Source organism: Podarcis melisellensis (genome assembly GCF_964234715.1).
Source record: "Podarcis melisellensis genome assembly, chromosome: 12".
In the NCBI taxonomy this organism is placed as follows: Eukaryota; Metazoa; Chordata; class Lepidosauria; order Squamata; family Lacertidae; genus Podarcis; species Podarcis melisellensis.
The window spans coordinates 1239476-1261563 of NC_138544.1; the positions used below are offsets into that span (position 1 = coordinate 1239476).

General features: G+C 44.2%; 1 protein-coding gene across 2 annotated transcripts in view; it reads right to left on the reverse strand.

Annotated features, from left to right (window-relative positions):
* CNTNAP2 (contactin associated protein 2) overlaps positions 1-22088 on the reverse strand; it is a 1023642-nt gene that overhangs the window by 310490 nt on the left and 691064 nt on the right. For both annotated transcript variants that reach the window (XM_081931012.1, XM_081931011.1), the window contains one exon: positions 17393-17499. In XM_081931012.1, the coding sequence (XP_081787138.1) occupies positions 17393-17499 (107 nt within the window). The remainder of the gene's footprint in view (positions 1-17392; positions 17500-22088) is intronic.

A 22088-nucleotide genomic window follows, 5' to 3' on the forward strand; every position in this document is an offset into this window, starting at 1 on the left:
TAGGTCTAGCTCACAATAAAAAGTTCTTCAAGGGACTGAAAATAAGAAGTGAGGAGAAGAAACTTATTGGTGGCAGGCAGTGCAGTTTGAAAAGATTCCAGTTTGGTCAAGACTGAAACTTTCCTTGACAGGACGTATTGCTGCTATTAAGATGAATGTATTGCCAAAAATGCTGTTTTTGTTTCAAACTTTGCAGACTGTGGATAAAATGGAGTGTTTTGGGAGGTGGCAGAGAGATATATCTAAATTTGTCTGGCAGGGCAAAAAGCCCAGAATTAAGTTTAAGATATTAACTGATGCTAAAGAAAGAGGGGGCTTTGCCATGCCAGACTTAAAGTTGTACTATGAATCAGCAGCTTTCTGCTGGTTGAAGGACTGGCTGCTTCTTGAAAACACGGATGTTTTAGACTTGGAAGGATTTAACAATGCTTTTGGATGGCATGCATATCTGTGGTATGACAAGGTTAAAATACATAAGGCATTCAAGAACCATGTTGTCAGAAAAGCAGTGTTCAATGTCTGGACAAAATATAAAGACTTATTGGAAAGTAAGACCCCAAGGTGGTTATCACCAATGGAAGCTAAGGCCCCGAAAATATGGAGGCCAAATGGCCGAAATATTGGGAAATAACAGAAAAAGATGGAGATAACTGGAGGTTGCAGAGTTTGGAGAAACTAAAGGGGAAAGTGCGAGATTGGTTACATTATGCTCAGATTAAAGAAGTTTTTAAGTTGGACAAAAAGATAGGATTCCAGGTGGAAAAATCAAAGTTAGAAACAGAATTGTTAGAACCCAGTTCTAAGATACTTTCAAGAATGTATAACTTGTTGCTAAAATGGAACACACAAGATGAAACGGTCAAATCAGCTATGATAAAATGGGCACAGGACATAGGGTACAATATCATGTTTGCTGACTGGGAAAAGTTATGGACCACCGGCCTGAGATTCACGGCATGTAATGCCTTGAAAGAAAATATTATGAAAATTATATACAGGTGGTACATGACCCCAGTCAAGCTTGCAAAGATGTACCATTTGTCAGATAATAAATGTTGGAAATGTAAAGAAACTGAAGGAACGTTCTTTCACCTCTGGTGGACCTGCCCTAGAGTTAAGGCTTTCTGGGAAATGATATATAATGAGCTGAAAAAGATATTTAAGTATACCTTTCCTAAGAAACCAGAGGCCTTTCTTCTGGGCATTGTCGGCCAGAGGGTGCAAAAGAAAGACTGAACTTTTTTTATGTATGCTACAACAGCAGCAAGGATACTCATTGCTAAATACTGGAAGACTCAAGATTTGCCCACACTGGAGAAATGGCAGATGCAACTGATGGACTATATGGAACTGGCGGAAATGGCTGGCAGAATCCGAGACCTGGGAGAAGAACTGGTGGAGGAGGACTGGAAGAAATTTAAGGACTATTTACAAAAACATTGCAAATTGTATGAATGTTAAGAAAGATGTAAGATTAGCAACAACATGGTACCAACAAGCTAGTTAAAAGGAATAAGAATCTAAATGCTATTAACAGGAAAGACAAATTTTGGATATATATTATGTTAAAACTAAGTTTTTAGAATTGTGGTTTAAATTTTCTAAAATTTGAGATTTAATATTGGAAAATTGTACTATAAGAATTGAAACAAGTTAATAATTTGCTGGTAAAATTTAAGAGTTTGGAATGCAGGAACGAGAGTCGTGAGGAAGTCCAAGGAGGAGAATGAAATGTGGATATTGGAAAATTATATGTTACTCTGTATGTTTTTTTACTGTTTAAATTTTTTTAAATAAATATTATTATTAAAAAAATGAAAAGATTCCAGACTTATTTCCCAAGGTAATAATGAGGCACCACCTTTCCTGGGCACCCTCAAACCTGGGGTTTCCCTCCCTAAATTTAGGGATTAAAAGACTGGTTAACAGGCCAACAATGCTATCATTCAGTTAACTTGCAAATGAGAGTAACAGAGTTTTGCAAAACACTGGATAATATATTTTCCTACGGAATGTTGAAATGGGATTATCCTATGTACCATGTACCATCCTCCATCAAAGGTTTAAGGCAAAAATGCTCATTATGTAGCCCCTTATTTGTGCCTACCTATTTGCATTACTTCTCATGCTGAACACACAGAATTACAAATCTTCTTGAAAATATGCTATTTCTTAGAGTTGCAACTGAATTTTAATATAAATGTCCAAATACTTTTTTTTGCAGCTAAGCAGTTATTTTAAAACAGTGAAGTAAGCAATAAACTTGGACCGAGTGTTTTTAATGGAAAAGATTAAAAAAGAGCTAATTAATTTTCAGATTTTACATGCAAAGTCAGTCTCAGGCAGTGATTAATCCCCAATAAGGATTTTGCTCCCTATATAAAGAATCTCAAAAGTCTCTCCTACTAATTATATGTTCTTTTTAATGTTGTGCCCTGGAAATACTTGTAGGTTTTTAAAATATATATATAAAGAAGTACTACACTGGCAATATTAAAGTTCCACCAATATTTTCAAATATATACTGAGATGGGACGATGAGCTGCTTGTGCGTAAAATGCAAGTCCCTCAGAGTTTGATCAGGTTTTCAAACCTCTGCCTGTGACGGAGCCCCTCCAGCATGGCTGCGTCAATCACTAGTAGAATCCGAAAGTGGCTGCTTTCGGAAACGTTTCCAACATAAAAGCTCCTTAACGGAAACACGTCGTCTGGCCTCTCGGCGTGACAGTTTCCGTCGAGGTGTGGGTGTCCCTATAGGAGGTCCTGAGACCTCCCCACTGGTTTCGCTTGAAGCGTCTCTGAGCCATCCCTCCGACTCACTTTCCCTTGGAGTTCTTGCTCGCCCTCTACTGGTTCCCTCTTCCGCTGCTACTGCTCTCTCAACCTCAGGGAGCCTTTGCACCTGCGGCGCTTTAGATGTCAGTTCCCTGACATCCACCTCCCCTCCAGGGCCCCCTTCACCCCCTCCCGTCTCCTCTCCTACTGGCGGTGAGGAGGTAAAACCCCTGAAAGAACCTCCCTCATCTTCCGACGTCGCGAACACTTCCTTCCACTTGTTGCTGTTCCTACTCTCTAGGTACTCTTCGTCATCAGAGTCCACTCCATCTTCCAACTCCGACTCCGTGAACCCTTCCATTTCCTCTTCCTCATCGGTGGTGCCGAAATACTCCCTCCTAAACCTTGCTATAGGCTGAGGTTTCCTCGGGAACCTTTGGTGGAACGTTTCTGTTAAAACCTCGTCATTGACTTCCTCTGCACTTACCCAGGTGTTTTCTGACTCCGGTTCCCCTTCCCACGCCACCAAATACTCCACCTGATTACCCTTCCAACTGGAATCGAGGATTTCCGCTACATGGTTGCGGCGTTCCCTCTCTTCCAAGGCTGGTCCCCTGACGTGCTCCCCTTCACGTCCCCCCCTGTATGGTGACAGTAACGACCTGTGGAACACTGGGTGCAATTTCATGTGGTTGGGTAATCGGAGTTTGAAAGCTACCGGGTTGACCTGCTGAATCACCTCAAAGGGTCCCAATCTTCTGGGCCTCAGTTTCTTACAACCTCCTTTGAACGGCAACCCTTGGGTTGACAACCACACTTGATCCCCCACCCTTATGGTTTCACCTTCCCTTCTGTTCTTGTCTGCCTGCTTCTTATATTGTGCCTTGGCCCTTTCTAAGTTGAGCTGGAGCTGCTGATGGATGGCTTCCATCTCTTCTACAAAATGTTCAGCCGCTGGAACGCTCCATCTCTCCCCTCCTTCCCCTGGAAATGCCCTGGGGTGACACCCGTAATTAGCCAAAAAGGGACTCATCCCTGTGGACACATTCTCCGCATTATTGTAGGCAAATTCTGCCAACGCCAACTTTTCGACCCAATCGTTCTCTCTGTCATTGACATAACACCTAAGATATTGTTGAAGAATGCCATTTGCCCTTTCCGCCTGCCCGTTGGTTTCAGGGTGCCGGGCAGTTGAAAAATTAACTTCCACGTGTAGCAAGCTCATGAGCTTCCTCCAGAACCTGGAAGTAAATTGTTTGCCTCGATCTGAGATCACCCTCGAGGGAGCCCCGTGCAACCTAAAGATATGTTCCACAAACAACTTCGCCGTTTCTTCCGCTGTGACTGCATGTGAGCATGCTACAAAATGGCACATCTTAGTTAACAGGTCTACTACTACCATGATGGCTGTTTTCCCCTTGGACCTTGGCAGATCCGTCATAAAATCTATTGATATCGCTTCCCAAGGCCGTTCTGGTGTGGGTAAAGGTTCTAATAACCCTGCCGGCGCCCTTCTTTCCCCTTTGGCTCGCTGACATTGGTCACACCCTCTTACATACTCCCTTACATCTTCCCTCACCTTAGGCCACCAAAATTCCCTGGTAACCAACCACATGGTTTTGTGTTGCCCAAAATGTCCCGCCGTGGGGCTATCATGCAACTGCTTGAGTACTCTCCCCCTCAATTCACCTTCGGGTATATACAGTGCCCCTTTGTAATACAATGCCCCATTTCTTTCCTCAAAACCTCCGGGGCTCTCGCCCTCCCCCCTGAGACCTCTGAGCTTATCCTGGGCATATTCATCATTTTCCGTTTCCTCCACCAGTTCCCGTTGCCCCACCAGCGCCGCCCCACACACCCAGCGGTCCTCCGGGATGACATGTCTCTCTTCGATCACCTCCTCCCCTTCCCAATATTCTGGTTTGCGTGAGAGCGCATCCGCCCTGACGTTTTCTGGGCCTGGCACATAACAAATCTCAAAGTTAAATTTGGAGAATTCCTGTGCCCATCTCACTTGTCGTTGGTTGAGCACTCGAGCTGTTCTCCAATACTCTAAATTTTTGTGGTCGGTGCACACTTGCACCTTGTGTTGTGCCCCAATTAATAAATGTCTCCACCTCCGGAATGCTTCGTGAATGGCAAGTAGTTCCCTGTCATACACCGTGTAATTCCTCTCGGACTTATTCAGTTTCCGCGAGAAGAATGCACACGGTCTCCACTCCGACGCACTCCTCCCCGGTTGAAGAAGGACCGCCCCTATAGCCCGGTCGGATGCATCTGTTTCCACTCTCATGGGTTTTTGTAAATCCACATGCAGAAGTTGTTCTTCCGAGGCGAAAGCCCTTTTCAGTTCTTCAAAGGCTCGATCCGCCTCCACCGTCCAAACAAATTTCTTCTTGCTGCTGAGGCAGTCGGTGATGGGCGCCGTCAAGTGGGCAAAGTTCTTGATGAACTTCCGATAAAAGTTCCCAAACCCCAAGAATCTTTGCACGTCCTTCTTGGTCTTCGGTGTCTTCCATTCCAGTACCGCTTGAACCTTGCCGGGATCCATGGCCAATCCCTTGTCTGACAAGCGGTACCCCAGGAATTCCACCTCCTTGGTATGAAACTGGCACTTCTCCAGTTTCACCCACAGCTGGTTGGCTTGCAGCCTGCCCAACACTTCTCGAACGTCCCTCACATGCTGTTCCTCATCTTCCGAATACACCAACACGTCGTCTAAAAAGGCCACACAGTTCTTGTAGAGCAAAGGTCCCAGAACGTGGTTTATAAAAGCTTGAAAACAGGCGGAGCCCCCTTGTAGACCGAAGGGCATAACGAGGTATTCAAAGGCTCCCAAAGGGGTAAACATGGTGGTCTTCCATTCATCTCCCTTCCTTATGCGTATCAGATTGTACGCCCCCCGCAGGTCCAGTTTTGTAAAAATCTTTCCCTTCCTTACTCTGGTCAAAATGTCGTCAATTCGGGGCATAGGGAAAGCCAGGGGCTCCGACACTGCATTGAGGGCCCTGAAATCACACACCAGTCTCGGTTTGTCTGTGTTCTTTTTGTCCACAAAGAACACTGGGCTGCCCCCCACCGCTCGGGACTCTCTGATGAAACCTCGCTTCAAGTTTTTGTCAATGAACTCCCTCAGCTCCTGCATCTCCCTGTCTGACATGGCGTACAGCTTGCCTACTGGGAGTTGGGCCCCTGGGAGTAGGTTGATTTGACAGTCAAAGGGTCTATGCGGTGGCAGTTTGTCTGCTTCCCTTTCGCTGAATACGTTGCTCAGATCTGCGTATTGCGGGGGCACCTTCCCTTTGCCCATCACTTCCATCCCCGCTAGGGTGACTCTGTCTCCTCCCGAGACCTTCCCCTCCTTGCAGTGTTCTAGGCAATGCGCTGACCCAAAGGAGACCACCCTCTGATGCCAGCCCACTAGCGGATCGTGTAGCGCCAGCCAGCTCATCCCCAAAATGATGGGCGCTCCTCCCAGGATGGCCACATTAAACGCTATCTGTTCGGTGTGCCTTGCCACTCTCATTATCATCGGGACAGTCTGTTGGCTAACTTCTCCCCCCAACAGCTCTCTGCCGTCAATCGTAGTCACCTGCAAGGGGTTACTTAAAGGGATGGTCTGTATCTGGTGCTCAGCTGCAAACTCCTTACTCATGAAATTACAGGAGCTGCCTGAATCCAAAAGCGCCTTGACCTTTAGTGGGTGTCCGTTTGGCAGTTCTAGTAACACCTCTATCACTAAAGCAGGTCTGGGAGGTTCTGGCATGGGCACTTTCATTGCTCTTTGGCCTGGCTGCTGTGCCCCGACGGTGGCAGCCAGGCGTTGGCTTTTACTTGCTCCTTGCTTTCCTCTTCCTTTCCCCCAACAGCTCCTGCCATCCCTTGCCATTCCTTTCTTTGTGGGCAGACTCTGGCAAAGTGCCCTGGCTGTTGGCAGAGATAACATCTCTTGGCGCTCTTTCCCTCCTTCTTCCGCCCTTCACTGGGATTTGAAACTGCGCGCGCCCGCGCTGTTCCAACTTCCATCGGCTCTGCCGGCGGGAAAGATGGCTCTGGAATGTCTGGAATGCGGAACTCCCTCCAACGGTCTCCTTTCCCTTCCCGCCTTTCCAAAGCCCTCGCCTCCTGGCGCGCTCCTATGGCCAGCGCAGATTTGGTTAATTGGTCCATAGACTCCGCCCTGGGCCCCCGGGAAAGCTCATCTTTGACGGTTGAAGAAAGCCCCTCTTCGAAAAGCATTTGGATGGGCTCCGCCGATAGGTCCCACCCCAATTTATGAATCAGCATAGTAAATTCAGTCCAGTACTCACAGACAGATCTGCTTCCTTGCTGGCAAGCCATTAACTGCCTTCGCACCACCCCCTGCTCAATATCGCTGGAAAACATCAGGTCCATGGCACGAAAAAACTTCCTCGTGTCCTTTAAGATCTCATTATTCGCTGCCATCAGGGGTCTAACCCAATCTTTCGCCCCGGATTCGAGATGGCCAATCACATACGCCACTCGCGATTCCTCGTCGGGGAAGTCATCAAACTGCAAGTTTAGAGCGTATTGCATCTCTGTTCTAAAGGCATGATAGTTCCTGGGATCCCCCCCGAATTTCTGCACCAATCCTGGTACCTTTCTGGCGAGCGGGGTGGTTTTCTCCTTTCCCTTTTCTGCATCCTGAGCCCTCCTCTCCTCAAGCCTCGCCGTTTGCAGCGCCAACTGGATCTCCAACGCTCTGTACCTTTCTTCCAGGCTTGGACCCCCTCCAGCTGCTCCTGCACCCCCGGTTCCGGCTGGGTTGCTCATGATGCTTCTCTCTGCACAAGCTGGCTTTCGGTGACTTTCGGATTGCTGAGATGGGACGATGAGCTGCTTGTGCGTAAAATGCAAGTCCCTCAGAGTTTGATCAGGTTTTCAAACCTCTGCCTGTGACGGAGCCCCTCCAGCATGGCTGCGTCAATCACTAGTAGAATCCGAAAGTGGCTGCTTTCGGAAACGTTTCCAACATAAAAGCTCCTTAACGGAAACACGTCGTCTGGCCTCTCGGCGTGACAGTTTCCGTCGAGGTGTGGGTGTCCCTATAGGAGGTCCTGAGACCTCCCCACTGGTTTCGCTTGAAGCGTCTCTGAGCCATCCCTCCGACTCACTTTCCCTTGGAGTTCTTGCTCGCCCTCTACTGGTTCCCTCTTCCGCTGCTACTGCTCTCTCAACCTCAGGGAGCCTTTGCACCTGCGGCGCTTTAGATGTCAGTTCCCTGACATATACCTTTTAACAGACCCTCTGGTATCCATTTCTCCAGAATACTAGCTTTAAAAGCCTGTGAAAGACCATATGCTGCGAGGAAGGACTTCAGCACCTGCTTCTCCAATTCCTCTTTTTTTGCCCCCAATTCAGTGTCCCCCCTCCCCAATCCTCCACTCTAGTCATACCCTCACATTCCCAATGAAGACCAATAACCCTGGCAGAGCTATTAGTGACTCACAGCAAATGGGATGCTTGACCTGTGCAGACCATGTTGCAGGATGCTTACCTTACTCTATATTGGCTGCATGACAAAGCTAATGCTTAAGACACAGCCTACTATAATCAGTGCTTTTTTCTGGGGGTCCGCACACCTCTAAACGTTTTGTGAATCTTTGTACTTTTGTCCACTTTACTGTATTCCCCCCCCCCGATTTGAACTATAAAATGGTGATTTCCTTGAGTCAAAATGAGAGTACCCATAAACATTTTTTTAGAAAAAGCACTGACTATAATAATAGACTCAGAGAAGTGCAACTCCTGTTTCCTACAATTAAACACACACACACTGGCATGAATAGTTTTTAAAATCTGATTTTAGGGGACAGCTGAAATTTGGAGAAGCATCCACCTGAGGATTCACCCCATTAACTGTTCTACCAAATAGTGTTGCTATAATGATCTCTGGCAGGCAAGCAGCCTGATAAGCAGCAATGACTCTCTGTTAGTTCTTAAGCAAGTTTATTTACAAAAAACCCACACCTCCAGAGCACGTCTTCCCACCTGCTCGCATTGACAGTAGTTGATCAGTCTGAATCATCGTTCCTCCCCCAACAGGGAGGACACCAAAATCCCCCCTTTCTTCTCCTTCCCTTCCATTGTACTCTGAGCTTATCCAGTCTCCTAGTACGGGGACTGAATGGCTTGCCTGCCTACTCCCCGCTCCCAGAAGACCCAGTCTCAGACTCTGGCTTATCTTCTGCTGCCTGGCAACGCTCTGGCCACCTTCCAACTCTTCCTCTCCTTGGGAGCTAACAGCGTCTTCCCTGGGAAGGAGGGGGGCCGGGCTGCCCTTTCTAGACTCTGACAGCCAGCTCTCATCTGCAGAGTCGGCCCCTTGCTCGCTTAGCTCAATTTCTGAGGCCAACTCTTCCGCTGCGCTCTGGGAGCCACATTCCTGACAGTTGTTACTAACTAAATTCTTTTAACTCCACAAAGCGGTCCATTATAAGGTTGTCCAGATGCAGAGGTCTGTCAGCTGTGGTGGAGGTTGTGCAGGAGGATTGTCTCTAAACATTGGTTAGATTTTGGTAAAGGTTGCGAACTGGTTACAATAACACCAGTTACACGATATGTTTAAGACAGATTTTTAAAAAATGGGGTTTTGGACCAAAGCTCACAATTTGAAAGAGAATTATTACAAAACAAGGATAAACTTCTGTCTAGAATGTGCAACCTTCTATTAGAATGGGAAACAAAAGACGAGCTACTTAAAGCTTCAATGACACACTGGGCAATAGATACAGGGCACATTATAGATTTAAACCTCTGGAAGAAGCTCTGGAAAAATGATTTGATATTTACTGCATGTTATTCACTGAAATAGAATCATTTGAAAATGATTCATAAATGGTATCTAACTCCAAGTAGGTTGGCTAAGATGTATAAAGTAGAATCAGACACATGTTGGAAATGTAAAGAAACCGAGGGAACCTTTTTTTGTATGTGGTGGACATGTAGAAAGGTAAAATAATATTGGGATATGATTTACAATGAGTTAAAAAAAAGTTTCAAATCACCTTCCCCAAAAGACCAGAGTCCTTCTTATTGGGAATAACCCAGACAGAATTTTCCAGGTGTCAGAAAAGCCTGTTTATGTATGCAACAACAGCAGCCCTTGTTTCGTTAGCCCCCAAATGGAAAGTGAGTGAGGTCCCAGATAAAGAGGACTCACAACTTAAGATGTGAGAATATGCAGAACTTGCAGGTTTAACACATAGAACAAGAGAGCAAGAAGAAGAGTGGAAATTATTGAATATATGGAAAATAATTGTACAAAGCTGAAAATGCTGGCAGCATTAAGATAAATTCAACAATGTAAATAATGTCTGAATGGAATAAAAATGGAAAACTGACATGAATGCTTACGGTAAAATATGCAGGAATGGAAGATATGCCAAATGAACCATGGAAGGAGAAGAAGGGAAGATAGTTAAATGTTGGTAAAATGTTTACCTTGTTTGTAAAATAGAAAATTTAATACAAATTATTACATTTAAAAAATATTTTGGTAAAGGTTGTCTGTTGCTGATCACTTCTGCAGCTCCACCCTCTGACCTTTCTCACAGAATGCTCATGGGAAGTATTATAGGATGGCCACCCACACATTCACACCCTCTGGGTCTCCTCCAGTGCTAGTCCAATATCAAATTATGGCCATGCTACAAATGATTCATTATGGATGAATCTGACAGAGTGTTGGGTTATCTTTAAATACTCATTGAAAAACTGCCTTGTGTGTTATCATTACATTGTTCCCAAAGTCCTCTTGTAATAAAATGAAAATCCACAGCTAGGTCAGAACAGAATTTCACACTTACTAACTCTGCCCTAATAGCACTGATTAGAGAAGCTTCCCTTTTTGTCAACTTAATTATTGCAACTGTGCATTTACACTTCATTTTGCGCTTTAAAATTTTCATTAAAATAATCTTAAAGGAACCATAACTATTAGCATTCACCCCCAAAGTAAGGTATCATTTGAACTGAAAAACTCTTCATTCCCCTGTCGCCTCCTCCTGACTTGACTGCTGCCTGCAATTTAGCAACATCCTGAGACCAAAAATGTGCTTAGAAAACACTAGTATTAATGTGAGCCATATTTGTGGTCACCAGTGTTGGTGTAAGCTTTTCATTGGCTGGTTTTTGGAGTACATAAAGGTGATACACCAATAGCACATCTTGGTGAAATGCTGTCTATTTATGCATTTATACAATAAATAGCAAAAATAACTAATAACCACAACAATACTATTTTCCTGTTCAGTGGTTGTTTATAAATGAGAGCTAACTAAAGTGGATTGACATTTCTGCAGAAGCAGCAAGTAGCACATTAAAGAAAGATAATTGAAAAAGCCCATTAATCTTCAAGTAAGACAAACTCTTCTTGCAATGTGAGTATGACCAATTCAGGCATTTCAAGCCTTGGTCCCCTCCCAGCGCCAAGTAAAAATGGTTGTGACCAGGCTGCAAAACTTGATTTCCCAAGAGAATGTTGGAATTCTGCCTCGGTCAGAGGGATGTGCCACAGCGTAGGCACCGGCAGATATTCCTTGGCGACCTCCCCGCTGCTACTCCTGGCAGATAAGCAGCTAGGTCTCGGCGATTCTTCTCAGATGTGTGAGAGGAACACACCGTTCATCCTCTCTCCCCTTTGGTGTCCCCCAGGGAGGGGAAAGAAGCAGACAGAAATCTATTTACATCTTTTATTCCTGTCTCTTATATCAGTACAGAGAAAACATGTCTGCACTCAACAGCAGTAAGAATAGACTCCACTCATGTACTTCCAGTACGGGTCATATGACACACACACACTGAGCTAACATCCAGTGCTCAGTACAGAATGGACTGCCCCTTTGTTCCCATGGCAACAGTCACAAACATCCTGTTTGGCTTTCCAGCCACAAGCAGCTGACTGAGCCTTTGCTTGAGCCTTTGCTTGCAGCAGCTTTGGTGCTTTACAATAACAGAGAAGGCATCAGATTCATATTGTGGACACAACAGCCTTATGGGAAGCATGTAGAATTGTTTCAAATAAGTGTTGTGGTCAAAAGAATCAGAGAGATAATATCACAGGCTTCCAAACACAGTTGCTAGGTAGAGATCTTTTATCTTTAAGTCCAGCCATGGAGGGAGGGAGTCAGAAAGCAAACTGCAATCAGGGGCATAGGAAGGAGGGTGCAGGGCATGCGGTCCACCCCGGGTGTCATCCCTGAGGGGGGGACAAAATGGCACACCACGGGGGCGGCACTTACCGCGGGGCCTGGCCTGCAGTGCGCCTGAGCCACGCATGTCTCCTGGGAGCAACACGGTGGCTCAGGGCCCCCACTGCCCAAAATGGCAGCGTGGGGCTTGTGTCCACCAGGTGGACTCCATGGGCAGATCGCTGTGGCGCCCCTGTGAGGAACTACTAGAGATGGGGGAGAAGAATCAATTCAGTTCACATTTAAAGGCTAACTTTAAACAATCTGCAAACAAAGACACTGCCATCCTTCAGAATTCTTAGCACTCCAAGTTTTGTGATGCAGTTCTCCAACCAAGTAATGTGCAGAAAAGTGCATATATTGCGGTAAAGTGTGCAAAGATTAGTGAAAATAATATGCAAGAAATTATGATGTTGCAAGAGTGTGCATGTCAGACAGAATTACACACAAAAATGTGTAACTTAGAATTAATCTGTGCTAAAATGCTTATGAATGTTCATTAAGGCTTGCCATAAGATAATTTGCAAATTGATGTGGAAATGTGGAGAACTGAACATTGGAAAAATGAAAATCTAAAAGAAACCAAAACTGAGGTGACTGCCCATCCTGGACATCTTTGTGTAGCTGGGTTCCCTTGATGAAAATGTTCCAGGCTACTCTGAAAAACAAACTCAAAGAATTCTTCTTTCCTGCTGTCCATAATATCAGAGGCCACACATTGTCCGAGGTATTATATCAGGCTGGAAGTCCAAGAACCCACATTTTGTTTTCATGGCTACGAAACAGATGACTTTGCTCTCCTTAGGACAGGAAGACAGACAGCAATTCATTTGCATCATTCACCATTTATTGTCATTTATATGTGGAATATATCAAACCTAAAGTGTAACAGAGTAGGTAAAATTCCAAAACACAAGATAATACAAATTAAAACTCAGAGAGCACCTTTAATGCCAGATGCTAGACATTTTGCAGACTTTACTGTCTCCAGATTGTCTTTGTCCACAAAGTCTTTCATGTATTATCCTTATAAATTATGCCTTTAAGTTTTTTCTTGCATATAGAGCACAGCAGCCTCATTGCTATTAAATGAAATGCAGCCTTTTCTGTTTCAAAGATATCTATTTGGACTGTAGTGCATGTGTGTTTTGAGTGCCATGACAGCACTTTGCATATGAAAAAAAAATGTTAAATTGTGTAATTTTATTTATAAAAAGTTTAAAATTGATAAAGGTATTTTTGTAGTTTCCTACGTAATTGTTTCACTGTGTACGGAGTGGAATCCCAAATGGTGCCAACTAATCGATAGGAAACCTGCAGGAGTCTAAATAGCTCCAGCATGCAAATTATAGTCTATGTTGTTTATACATTGTTGTTTTCCTGATGGTCAAATCTGGCTATGATTTTAAAGTAGTATCACAATTAGCCCATTGTCCATTCTAATTATAATGTGCAGTGAATAGAGGATGTGATCCAATTTTTCCCCTTAAAATCACTCTAGAGGCAATTAACTCATTATTCACAATATTCAGAGTATTCTTTCCTAATAGGGTAAAGATTTACATTTTAGGAGAAAAATCATCAAAGCTCATTAGGCACCTAGGGCACTAAATGGAGTTGACATTTGGAGACTGGATCGGTGTATTTTCTCCATTAGCACTTTAATCACATTGAAACAAAGGCAGAATGTTTGTGCAAGCCTTATCTTAAATGAGCAAAATCAAGCAACACATCATCTGTTTGCATTTCTTCCTGTTAACTGACTCCTGGTGGTGCAGGATTCTCTGAAGTTGCAAAAAACTAACTAGTTAACTTCAAGGCTTGCAGTGCAAATCTACTTTCAGAAATATCTCTCTCTCTCTCTCTCTCTCTCTCTCTCTCTATATATATATATACAGTACACATGTTCCCACTCCCAGCCATTTTATGACCCGTGACTTACTGCTTTTAATCCTTGAGGACTTTGCAGAGCTATGATTGTGGGACACCACTGGGATACAAAGATCTCCCCCTCCTGCTGAGACCAGCTCCCCTCCCCTCTGGTCTCCCCCTAGAACACACTGAGGAATGAAAGGGGCAGACAGCCTAAGACTGCATGGGAAACAGCCTGGAGAGGAGGAGTCCTGGTGGGCACTGGGAAGACAGGCACCCCCAGGCCTCGCAACCGCTCCATCAGGGCGAGACCTCCTGGAAAGAGTTGCTGGCACCACAAGGCCTGAGCTGTGCTTTGTTACCTTGACTAAAGAGTTAACTTCATTGGCCTCAGGTGATTCACCATTTTGTTGGTGACCTATGCCTGACTCCAGCCCTGAAAATAGATTTTCTCCAGTCTGGTTTGACAATTTTATCTCCAATAAATTCCAACATCCATTATTAGAATAACAATCCATAGTTATTTACTTGTATATTCATTAATTTGTACCCAGCTCCATATCTTCCAAACCCATTTCCTGTTGGCCAAGATTTCCCGTCCTAATTTAGAAAAAAAGTTCCTTCCATTTTGGCTTCTTCCATTCTTTTTCTAGGCTTGGTGGTTCCCCCTCTCTAAATTAGCTGAGGATCCTTTCTCTCTCAGCTCTGTCTTTGCCATCTCAAGATGTTCCTTACTGTCTCTGTCAGTGGTTTCATTCCACTCCTCCAGCCCCACAACTCCAACGTTTGTCCGTTTCCCTCTTCCAGGCACCTGTGTGAAGGTCCTTCCCATTTCATCACCTGCCGCCTCCAGCTTTTCCTTTCCACTCTCTTGCTCAGGCAGATCTTGATCAGTATCCCCCCCCCCCGAAGGTCCTGCTTATTCTTTGCTCTGATCTTTCTCTGATCCATTTTTGTTCACCACCATGTTATGCATCTCCGCTGTGAGCTTTTTCAGTTGCTCATCCAATAATTTTCTGGTGTGTGTTCAATGGTATCTTTGCCATTTTGGGTTCTGTTATGCTCCACCTTGACAGTCTCTGTCTTGAAAACTTGTATTTGTCTCTGGATGGACAGCTAGAGCATCCTTATCCATTTATAATCTTTCTTAATCACAAATAATTAAGAGAGACTTTTGTATTATTTTTCAGCCTGTTCATTAATGTCTCTTCTTATGCCAACAGTCAATTCATGTTCTACCAGGTCTGGGCTTTGGACTGGATCATACTTTTTGAAACTTCCCTTTTTAAAGTACCATGCACAGTGGGTCATTGCATCAGACAGTTGACCAGAAGGTTGGTGGTTTGAGCCCCCATGGAGAGTTGGACTAGATGACCCTCAGGACCACTTCCAACTCTACAGTTGTACGAAAACAGAGTTACCTAGCTTAAAGGTTAAAAATTGCAGAACACTGCCACATTCAGGCCCAGACACCAATTTCTCTGGAGGGAGCATGATCTGTTTTAGAAAACTGCTCCTGGATCTTAAGCTTGTAAGATAACATGGCCTGGAAAGCTTCTTCTGGCTTAAAGGCTCAGAGAAAAAAGAAAAGTGTCATAAGATTTATTTTACCAAAGTGCTGTTATGATGCTGAAACATTTCAGGTAAGTCTGACTTTGGAAAGGGATTTTGTTTCCCAAACAGCAGGAAACTGTTTTTAGACTCATTGTAAAAATGAAATAAAATCCTCTATATGACTGACTGACTGACTGACATTAGTCTGAAATTCTGGAAGAATTAGAAGAGTAAACATTGCAGTGGCTACTTATCCCTTGATGAGCCAGACTTTTGCCATTCCAGAGGCTTTATTGCAGCAGCAGGAGGCGAGAAAACAGGACACTGGCCTCTAAATTCCTTTTCTAACACTGCAAGCAGAACAACCACTTCAATTTTCTTATATTTTATTCATTGAAGATAGGTGAAAATGTCTTAAGTGAAATATGCAGAGCTACTGGGAGTGCCTTCCCCTTGGGTAATAAAGCAATTTCAGAGGCCATGATGCTCTTCCTGTGCTCTTTCCTCACCAGCATTTAAACAGTCTTGTTATTGGAATGCTTCTGGAATGGATTTCTGGAATGCTAAATCACACTTAGTTCATACCAGGCAATGAGCCCAGCAGTTATCGTAGATGGGGACAAAATATACCATTTGAAAGGTTTTGCTCTTAGGGAGAAGGATTTGTAAAATTTGAAATGTGCTGAAATTCCATTTCTGCACTTGCCCCTGCCCATCCCCCACCTGCTCCCCTCCCCCTCGGACCTCCTCCTCCTCTTCTGCTGCCAGCGCCTCAGGTGTACTTCCAGAAACCAGCTTCCGGAAGTGCTGCGACCGGAGGAGAAGGAAGAGTGCCTGATGCATGGGGGCAGGGAGAAGGTAGGTTTTGCTTCTGTTTTCTGCCCCCCCCCCAGGTGTGAGCCAGCTGGGAGGGACAGCAGAATGCCAGTCTTTTGGTCCTGTGCTGGGGCACGGCCAGAGCATGGGAGCCCCAATGGGACACCCGGGACTGGGATCAGAGGCCTGGCGTCCCACTTAGAATGGGGCGGCTGTGCAGGGTGCACTTAAGGAGAGAGGCCTGCAGGGCAACCCTTTGCCTGCCAACCTAAAACCAACCCCCACTGAGCTCAATGTGACTTACCCACTGATTTGGTGGTAAGGTCAACTGAATTTAATATAATTATTTCTGATTGGTCACATTTAGGACTGTGTCAACTCTTACTTTCTTACAATTTTTTTACAAAATCAGTTTAAATTGACAAAGACCCACTAAACTAAATAGACTTAAGAATGTTTAGTTTTGCTCTGGATTGTGGCCAAAAGTGTGGATCATTCTTTCCTTTTTCTTTTGAGAAAACTGTAAGATCACTTAAGATGCAATAACACTGGAAACATTTTTGCAAATGTGAAGCAGTTTTAAGTTTCACTGATTTCAGAAGGAGATATTTTTAGTGCTTTTAACTTAATAGTAATTTCAACAATGACTAGACCGTGCCAGTAATTCCATGAAAATGTCAACCTACAGATTCATTTTTCATTTTTATATGGTTATCATATTCTATATCATTTTAAAGGAATTTTTTGGAAGTTTCATTATCTGGCAACAGTTTCCCAAAAAGACATTTGATATATAAGTAAAACAATCAGAAGTGTGACATGCAAGATGACTCAGAATTTCTCTATACCCTCTCACTAAAGTTTCATTAAAAACCTTTCCAAGAAAATAGAGAATACGTTAATAACCCTTTATTGTATAGATAGTTTTGCATTCTCATTTGGTGAAGTGACAAGAAATTTTGCATTAGGAACAAAATCAGACAAGCTTAGTATAATAAAAGTTATGCTGGTTGAGCACGTTTCAAATACACATACTCCCCTCAGGAATGCAAGAAAAATATGCATGTTTTAACTTTCTTCTCTGAGATGCTTAGCATTAAGAAAATGAAGTAAGATATTAACTGAAACATTATGCCCATTTTACCCCTCCAGGCATCACTTACAGTTATGGCACGTGGCTCCACTGTATCGGGTTGCATCACAGTTGCAAGAGAAGCTGTCCCACGTCTGGGTGCACTTGCCTCCGTGCTCACAGTGATTGGGCACACACCTGGGGGGGGGGAGAGAGAGGGAGAGGCCAAGAAGCACATCAGGATGAAGGAGGGGCTCCATTTCAGGACAGCCCAACAGCACAGCATGGCCATTAAGTCTTGTTATATTTAGGTGGATTAATATAATACATGATGGAAGGCTGCAGGCATTCGGAAACAGGGAGGGGAAAGCGATGGCAATGGGCTACACTTGCTTATCTCCATTACATTTTTACAGGTCACATCCATAACTCATAGTATATTTCAGCTATTTTATAAATATAGATAACACATAACATAACACAAAGTCATCAACAATAACTCACACATCAAAAAGTATAGAACCAAAGTGAGCAATTTCCACATAAATCATAAAGAGATCCAAAATAAAGATAAATAATAATAATAACAGCAACAACTACCCCCAACAGCAACTCCTAAACAATAAAGTGGTACCTCAGGTTAAGAACTTAATTCATTCCGCAGGTCAGTTCTTAACCTGAAATTGTTCTTAACCTGAAGTACCACTTTAGCTAACGGGGCCTCCTGCTGCCACCGCACCGCTGGAGCACAATATCTGTTCTCATCCTGAAGCAAAGTTCTTAACACAAGGTACCATTTCTGGGTTAGCAGAGTCTCTAACTGAAGTGTATGTAACCTGAGGTACCACTGTACTAGAGCCCAAGAGCAGTCTCCACTTTTGTAGCTCAGTAACTTTTGTAACTGGAGTCAGTCTGGGCCCCGCCCTCCCAGACCTGGTAGAAAAAGGCCTGTAATGCAGGGAGCAGGTCTTCCAGGACTCACAGCCAAGATGGCCATAAATTTACACCCTGCCCTTCATCACATGGTCAACAGTACTGAAAGCTGCTGAGAGGACAAAGAGATTTAACACTGTGTAATGAAGAATACAAGAAGAGTCCTGTTGGATCAGACCAAAGGCCTACCTGATCTGGCATTCAATTCTCATGGTGGCCAAATGGATGTCTCTGGGCATGACAGGAGCTCAATGTCCCACTTGTGATACCTGGGTTTTCAGAGCACCTGGTCTTCAGAGCCATACTGATACTGGAGGTCAAAAAGTGGGGATCTGTGGTCCTCCAGATGTTGTTGGACTTCCCTGGGATTGGATTCTCTCCTCTACTTTTCCTTCTCAAGCTGGTGGCAGCAAAGGGAGGTTTGGGACGTTATTTCAGTCTACTCCCCAGCTTTCATCTGCACTGCTTCTGTGCTGCACTCCCACGGGTGATGGTGCCGAGGACCAAAGTCTCTGGACTGGACTTCTACATCTAGTATTAAGAACTAAGTGCCTCTGGATTTCCGGAAGAATAAAGCACACTCCCCATGCACCTGCCCATTCAATGTGGATGTGAAGAATCTTGTTTTATATTCTGAGCCAGAAGCTGTGCGTTATAAACTGGGAAAGTGTGTATTCCTTAATGTTAGCCCCTTACTTTGCTTTATGACACGTTTTATGATTAATGTGATATTATTCAAACCAAAAGCCATCTGCACCAGTATTCATGAATATTCCCCCCTTACTCCTAATGAAACACTTATTGACTGTTCTGAAGCCCATAAACAGATCAGTTCACCAGACAGCCATTTACTGGGTGAATATCTGCGTTCTCTTGGGACAACTTTCTCATTGTTTCTTGCAACTGTTGCTGCTGACCCATCATAAGGCTCTCTTGCTTCCAGTCGCTTCTGTTTTTGGTGTGGAAGGGCTTTCCCACACTTCTGCTTGCCGGTGCCTAGACCGCAGGAGTGGTTTTCCGCTTGACCTGCACTTTCTAGGCACAGGTTCTGAATGCTTTGCCCCTTGCTCCACTCCTTTCCCAGAGAAAACCCACTCTTTAGTGCTAAATTGGAGCAAACGTCAATCTGGAGAAACCCCAAATTCCTGTCTGAACACTATAGACTATAGAACACTATAGTCTGAACACTATAGAACAGTTTTCCCCAGGAGAAAGCAATGGTATAAGAGAAGGGTGGCTAAACCCTAAGGTATCTCTAGCAGAGCTTAGCCATGTCTGGTTCTGGGAACTACAATTCCCAGGAGGCAATACAGTAAGGTGCATATACATTGCAATATTGCTCATGCCCCAGCATTAGGAGTTGGGGTTGAAGCCTCAGAAATAGTCAAGCTTTTTTCTTGAATGCTCACTGAGAAAGCTAAAAAATACAGAACTATGCCTGAATTGAGTTTGCCCATCACTAAAAACAGGGCCTTTTCAGCTGGAACTCACTGGAACTCAGTTCCAGCATGTCTCAGATGGGCTCCATTGCCATTAGAAGAGAGGCATTCATGGCGAGTTCTGGCACTTCATTTTCTAGAGAAATAGCACTGACTAAAAATATCATAAAAAACTTACAGCAACTTCTAACCATTATAACTTTCTATACTCCCCTCCTGTACATTCTAGCAAATACCTCGTGTCAGCATGTTGAGGTAATGCACAAGAAAAGGAAGAACAGACATGAATACAAAATGGAAAAAATTACAGGAGGACATATATTTATTTCTTGAGATCAACAAAATGAGATTTCAAACATTCAAGTTTGAATGGTCCCCTTTCTATCAAAGATTCTTTTTAAAACAGGAATTACCATAATACTTTTTTGCTTTGGAAACTATTACTTTTCTCTTGTTGCAGTGTGCTTTGAAACCTCATTTCAAAGAACCAATTTGTTGCCCCTTTATTAAATTTCACTGTATCCTGGCTCCGTACAGTTGCTATATTTCCTGATCCATTTTCCTTTCATGTTTGAGTTTCTTTTTCACCCAATTTGGGAACCATACTCGTGATGTATTATATTGAAAAAAGATTAGGAGACCTCCCACCAATCAAGGAAATGATGAGATGGAAGGCAATAAAAATTAAACCTATACTTATCTGAATGCTTCTGGTGTCCCCACAATAGCCTACAAGAGATTGCTGAATCAGAGCCAAATAAATGCTAGCTTTTCCCTTCAACATATGGCTTGTATATATTTGACTAACAGCTAATGAAATGCCTTGGAGGAAACAGAGGGCTCTCTAGAAGGCTGCCATTTTGCACTCATTTCTCAGTAACTATTTGTCATGGAAGAGTTGCTTGAATATCTTCCAATAAAACCGTTGATTAAAATATTATTCCAGAAATTAGTTGGCAACTCCCATTTTTCTTTGAGATGCAAATATAGTGGTACCTCGGGTTACAGAGGCTTCAGGTTACACACTCTGGTAACTCAGAAATAGTACCTCAGGTTAAGAACTTTGCTTCAGGATGAGAACAGAAATCGTGCTCTGGCGGCACAGCGGCAGCAGGAGGCCCCATTAGCTAAAGTGGTGCTTCAGGTTAAGAACAGTTTCAGGTTAAGAACAGACCTTCAGAACAAATTAAGTTCCTAACCCGAGGTACCACTGTACTATGGAGTAGAAAACGGATGCATTGCCAGATAACAAATAAAGCTCTTTGCCCCTATTGTCAGAAAATATATTTCCACAAAGTAGATATTGCCACTAAAAGTTCTCTTATCTGGACAATCTGTGACCCCCCAGGCCACTTGAAGGTTGCCAGCTGTGTATTGGCAGCCAACAAAGGAGGTTGTCAAGCACCCATCAGGCTGCAATCGTCTTTTTGTGCACAACAACATTAAGCCAAACCATAGTCAAGTGTGAAGAAGGAAAGGGGCAGGCTCCCAGAAAGGTGGCAGGAGATCACATCTGGTTTGATCCTCCCTGGTTGTTTTGCTTTTGCCCTGTGCAGCTCAGCATATTGCCAAGCCAGGCGTGGGGGTAAGATCTCTCTAGGCAGATCACGAGCTGTAACCAAGAGTTGTCTTGTGCCACAGTCCCTTCAGGAACTGTTCCTTTGTGCTCAGCTACAACTTGGTACAGCGTCTTGAGAATGATGGCCGCCGGGCGAGTGGGCTTGTTCAACTTCTGGGTGTCAGGAGCCTCCAGGGTTCTAGAAGCAGGAACCTCCTGCTCCTTCAGTCCTCTCTGACAGTTGCCAACATCTCAGGCCTGAGGGGGCTCTCAAGTTGCTCAGACCCACTGTAAGTGCTGCAGTAGCTCAGTGATGCAAACCGAGTGCTGCGTTAGCTTCTATAAAGGCCAAATGCATTTTCCTGTGGTTTTCCAATACTGAGACTTGACCCAAATCTGTTTCTGAATTTGATTCACATACTAACATTGTATGTTTGTGTTTCAACAAAGCTCAGGAGGTCATTGGCACACATGTCCTCCTCCTAGTTGAGCTTGGCAGGAGGAGGGGAGGATGGAAAAAGGAGCAGAAGATGAGAAGCCCACACATCCCTACATTATATCAGAGCAGGCTGCATCTTCAAATGTCCTCAAAGCAATGCCACCAGGTGGGGCTCCAGACCCCACTGCCCCTCTTTTTGACCTCACTGGGGATGGCAGAAGCAGTGTTACCTGGGGGGGGGGGCACAATCTGCAAGAGGCAACTGTGAGGCAGCTGCCATGCAATGTTTTCTTCAAGGCTTCCGCAGAGTTTCTGCATTGGGCACATACTGGGAATTACTGGACGTTTTAAAAGGCAGGTAGGTGGCTTGCAGTCATCCATTGCAAAGTGAAGTTGGGACAAGGAGATATGGGTTGGT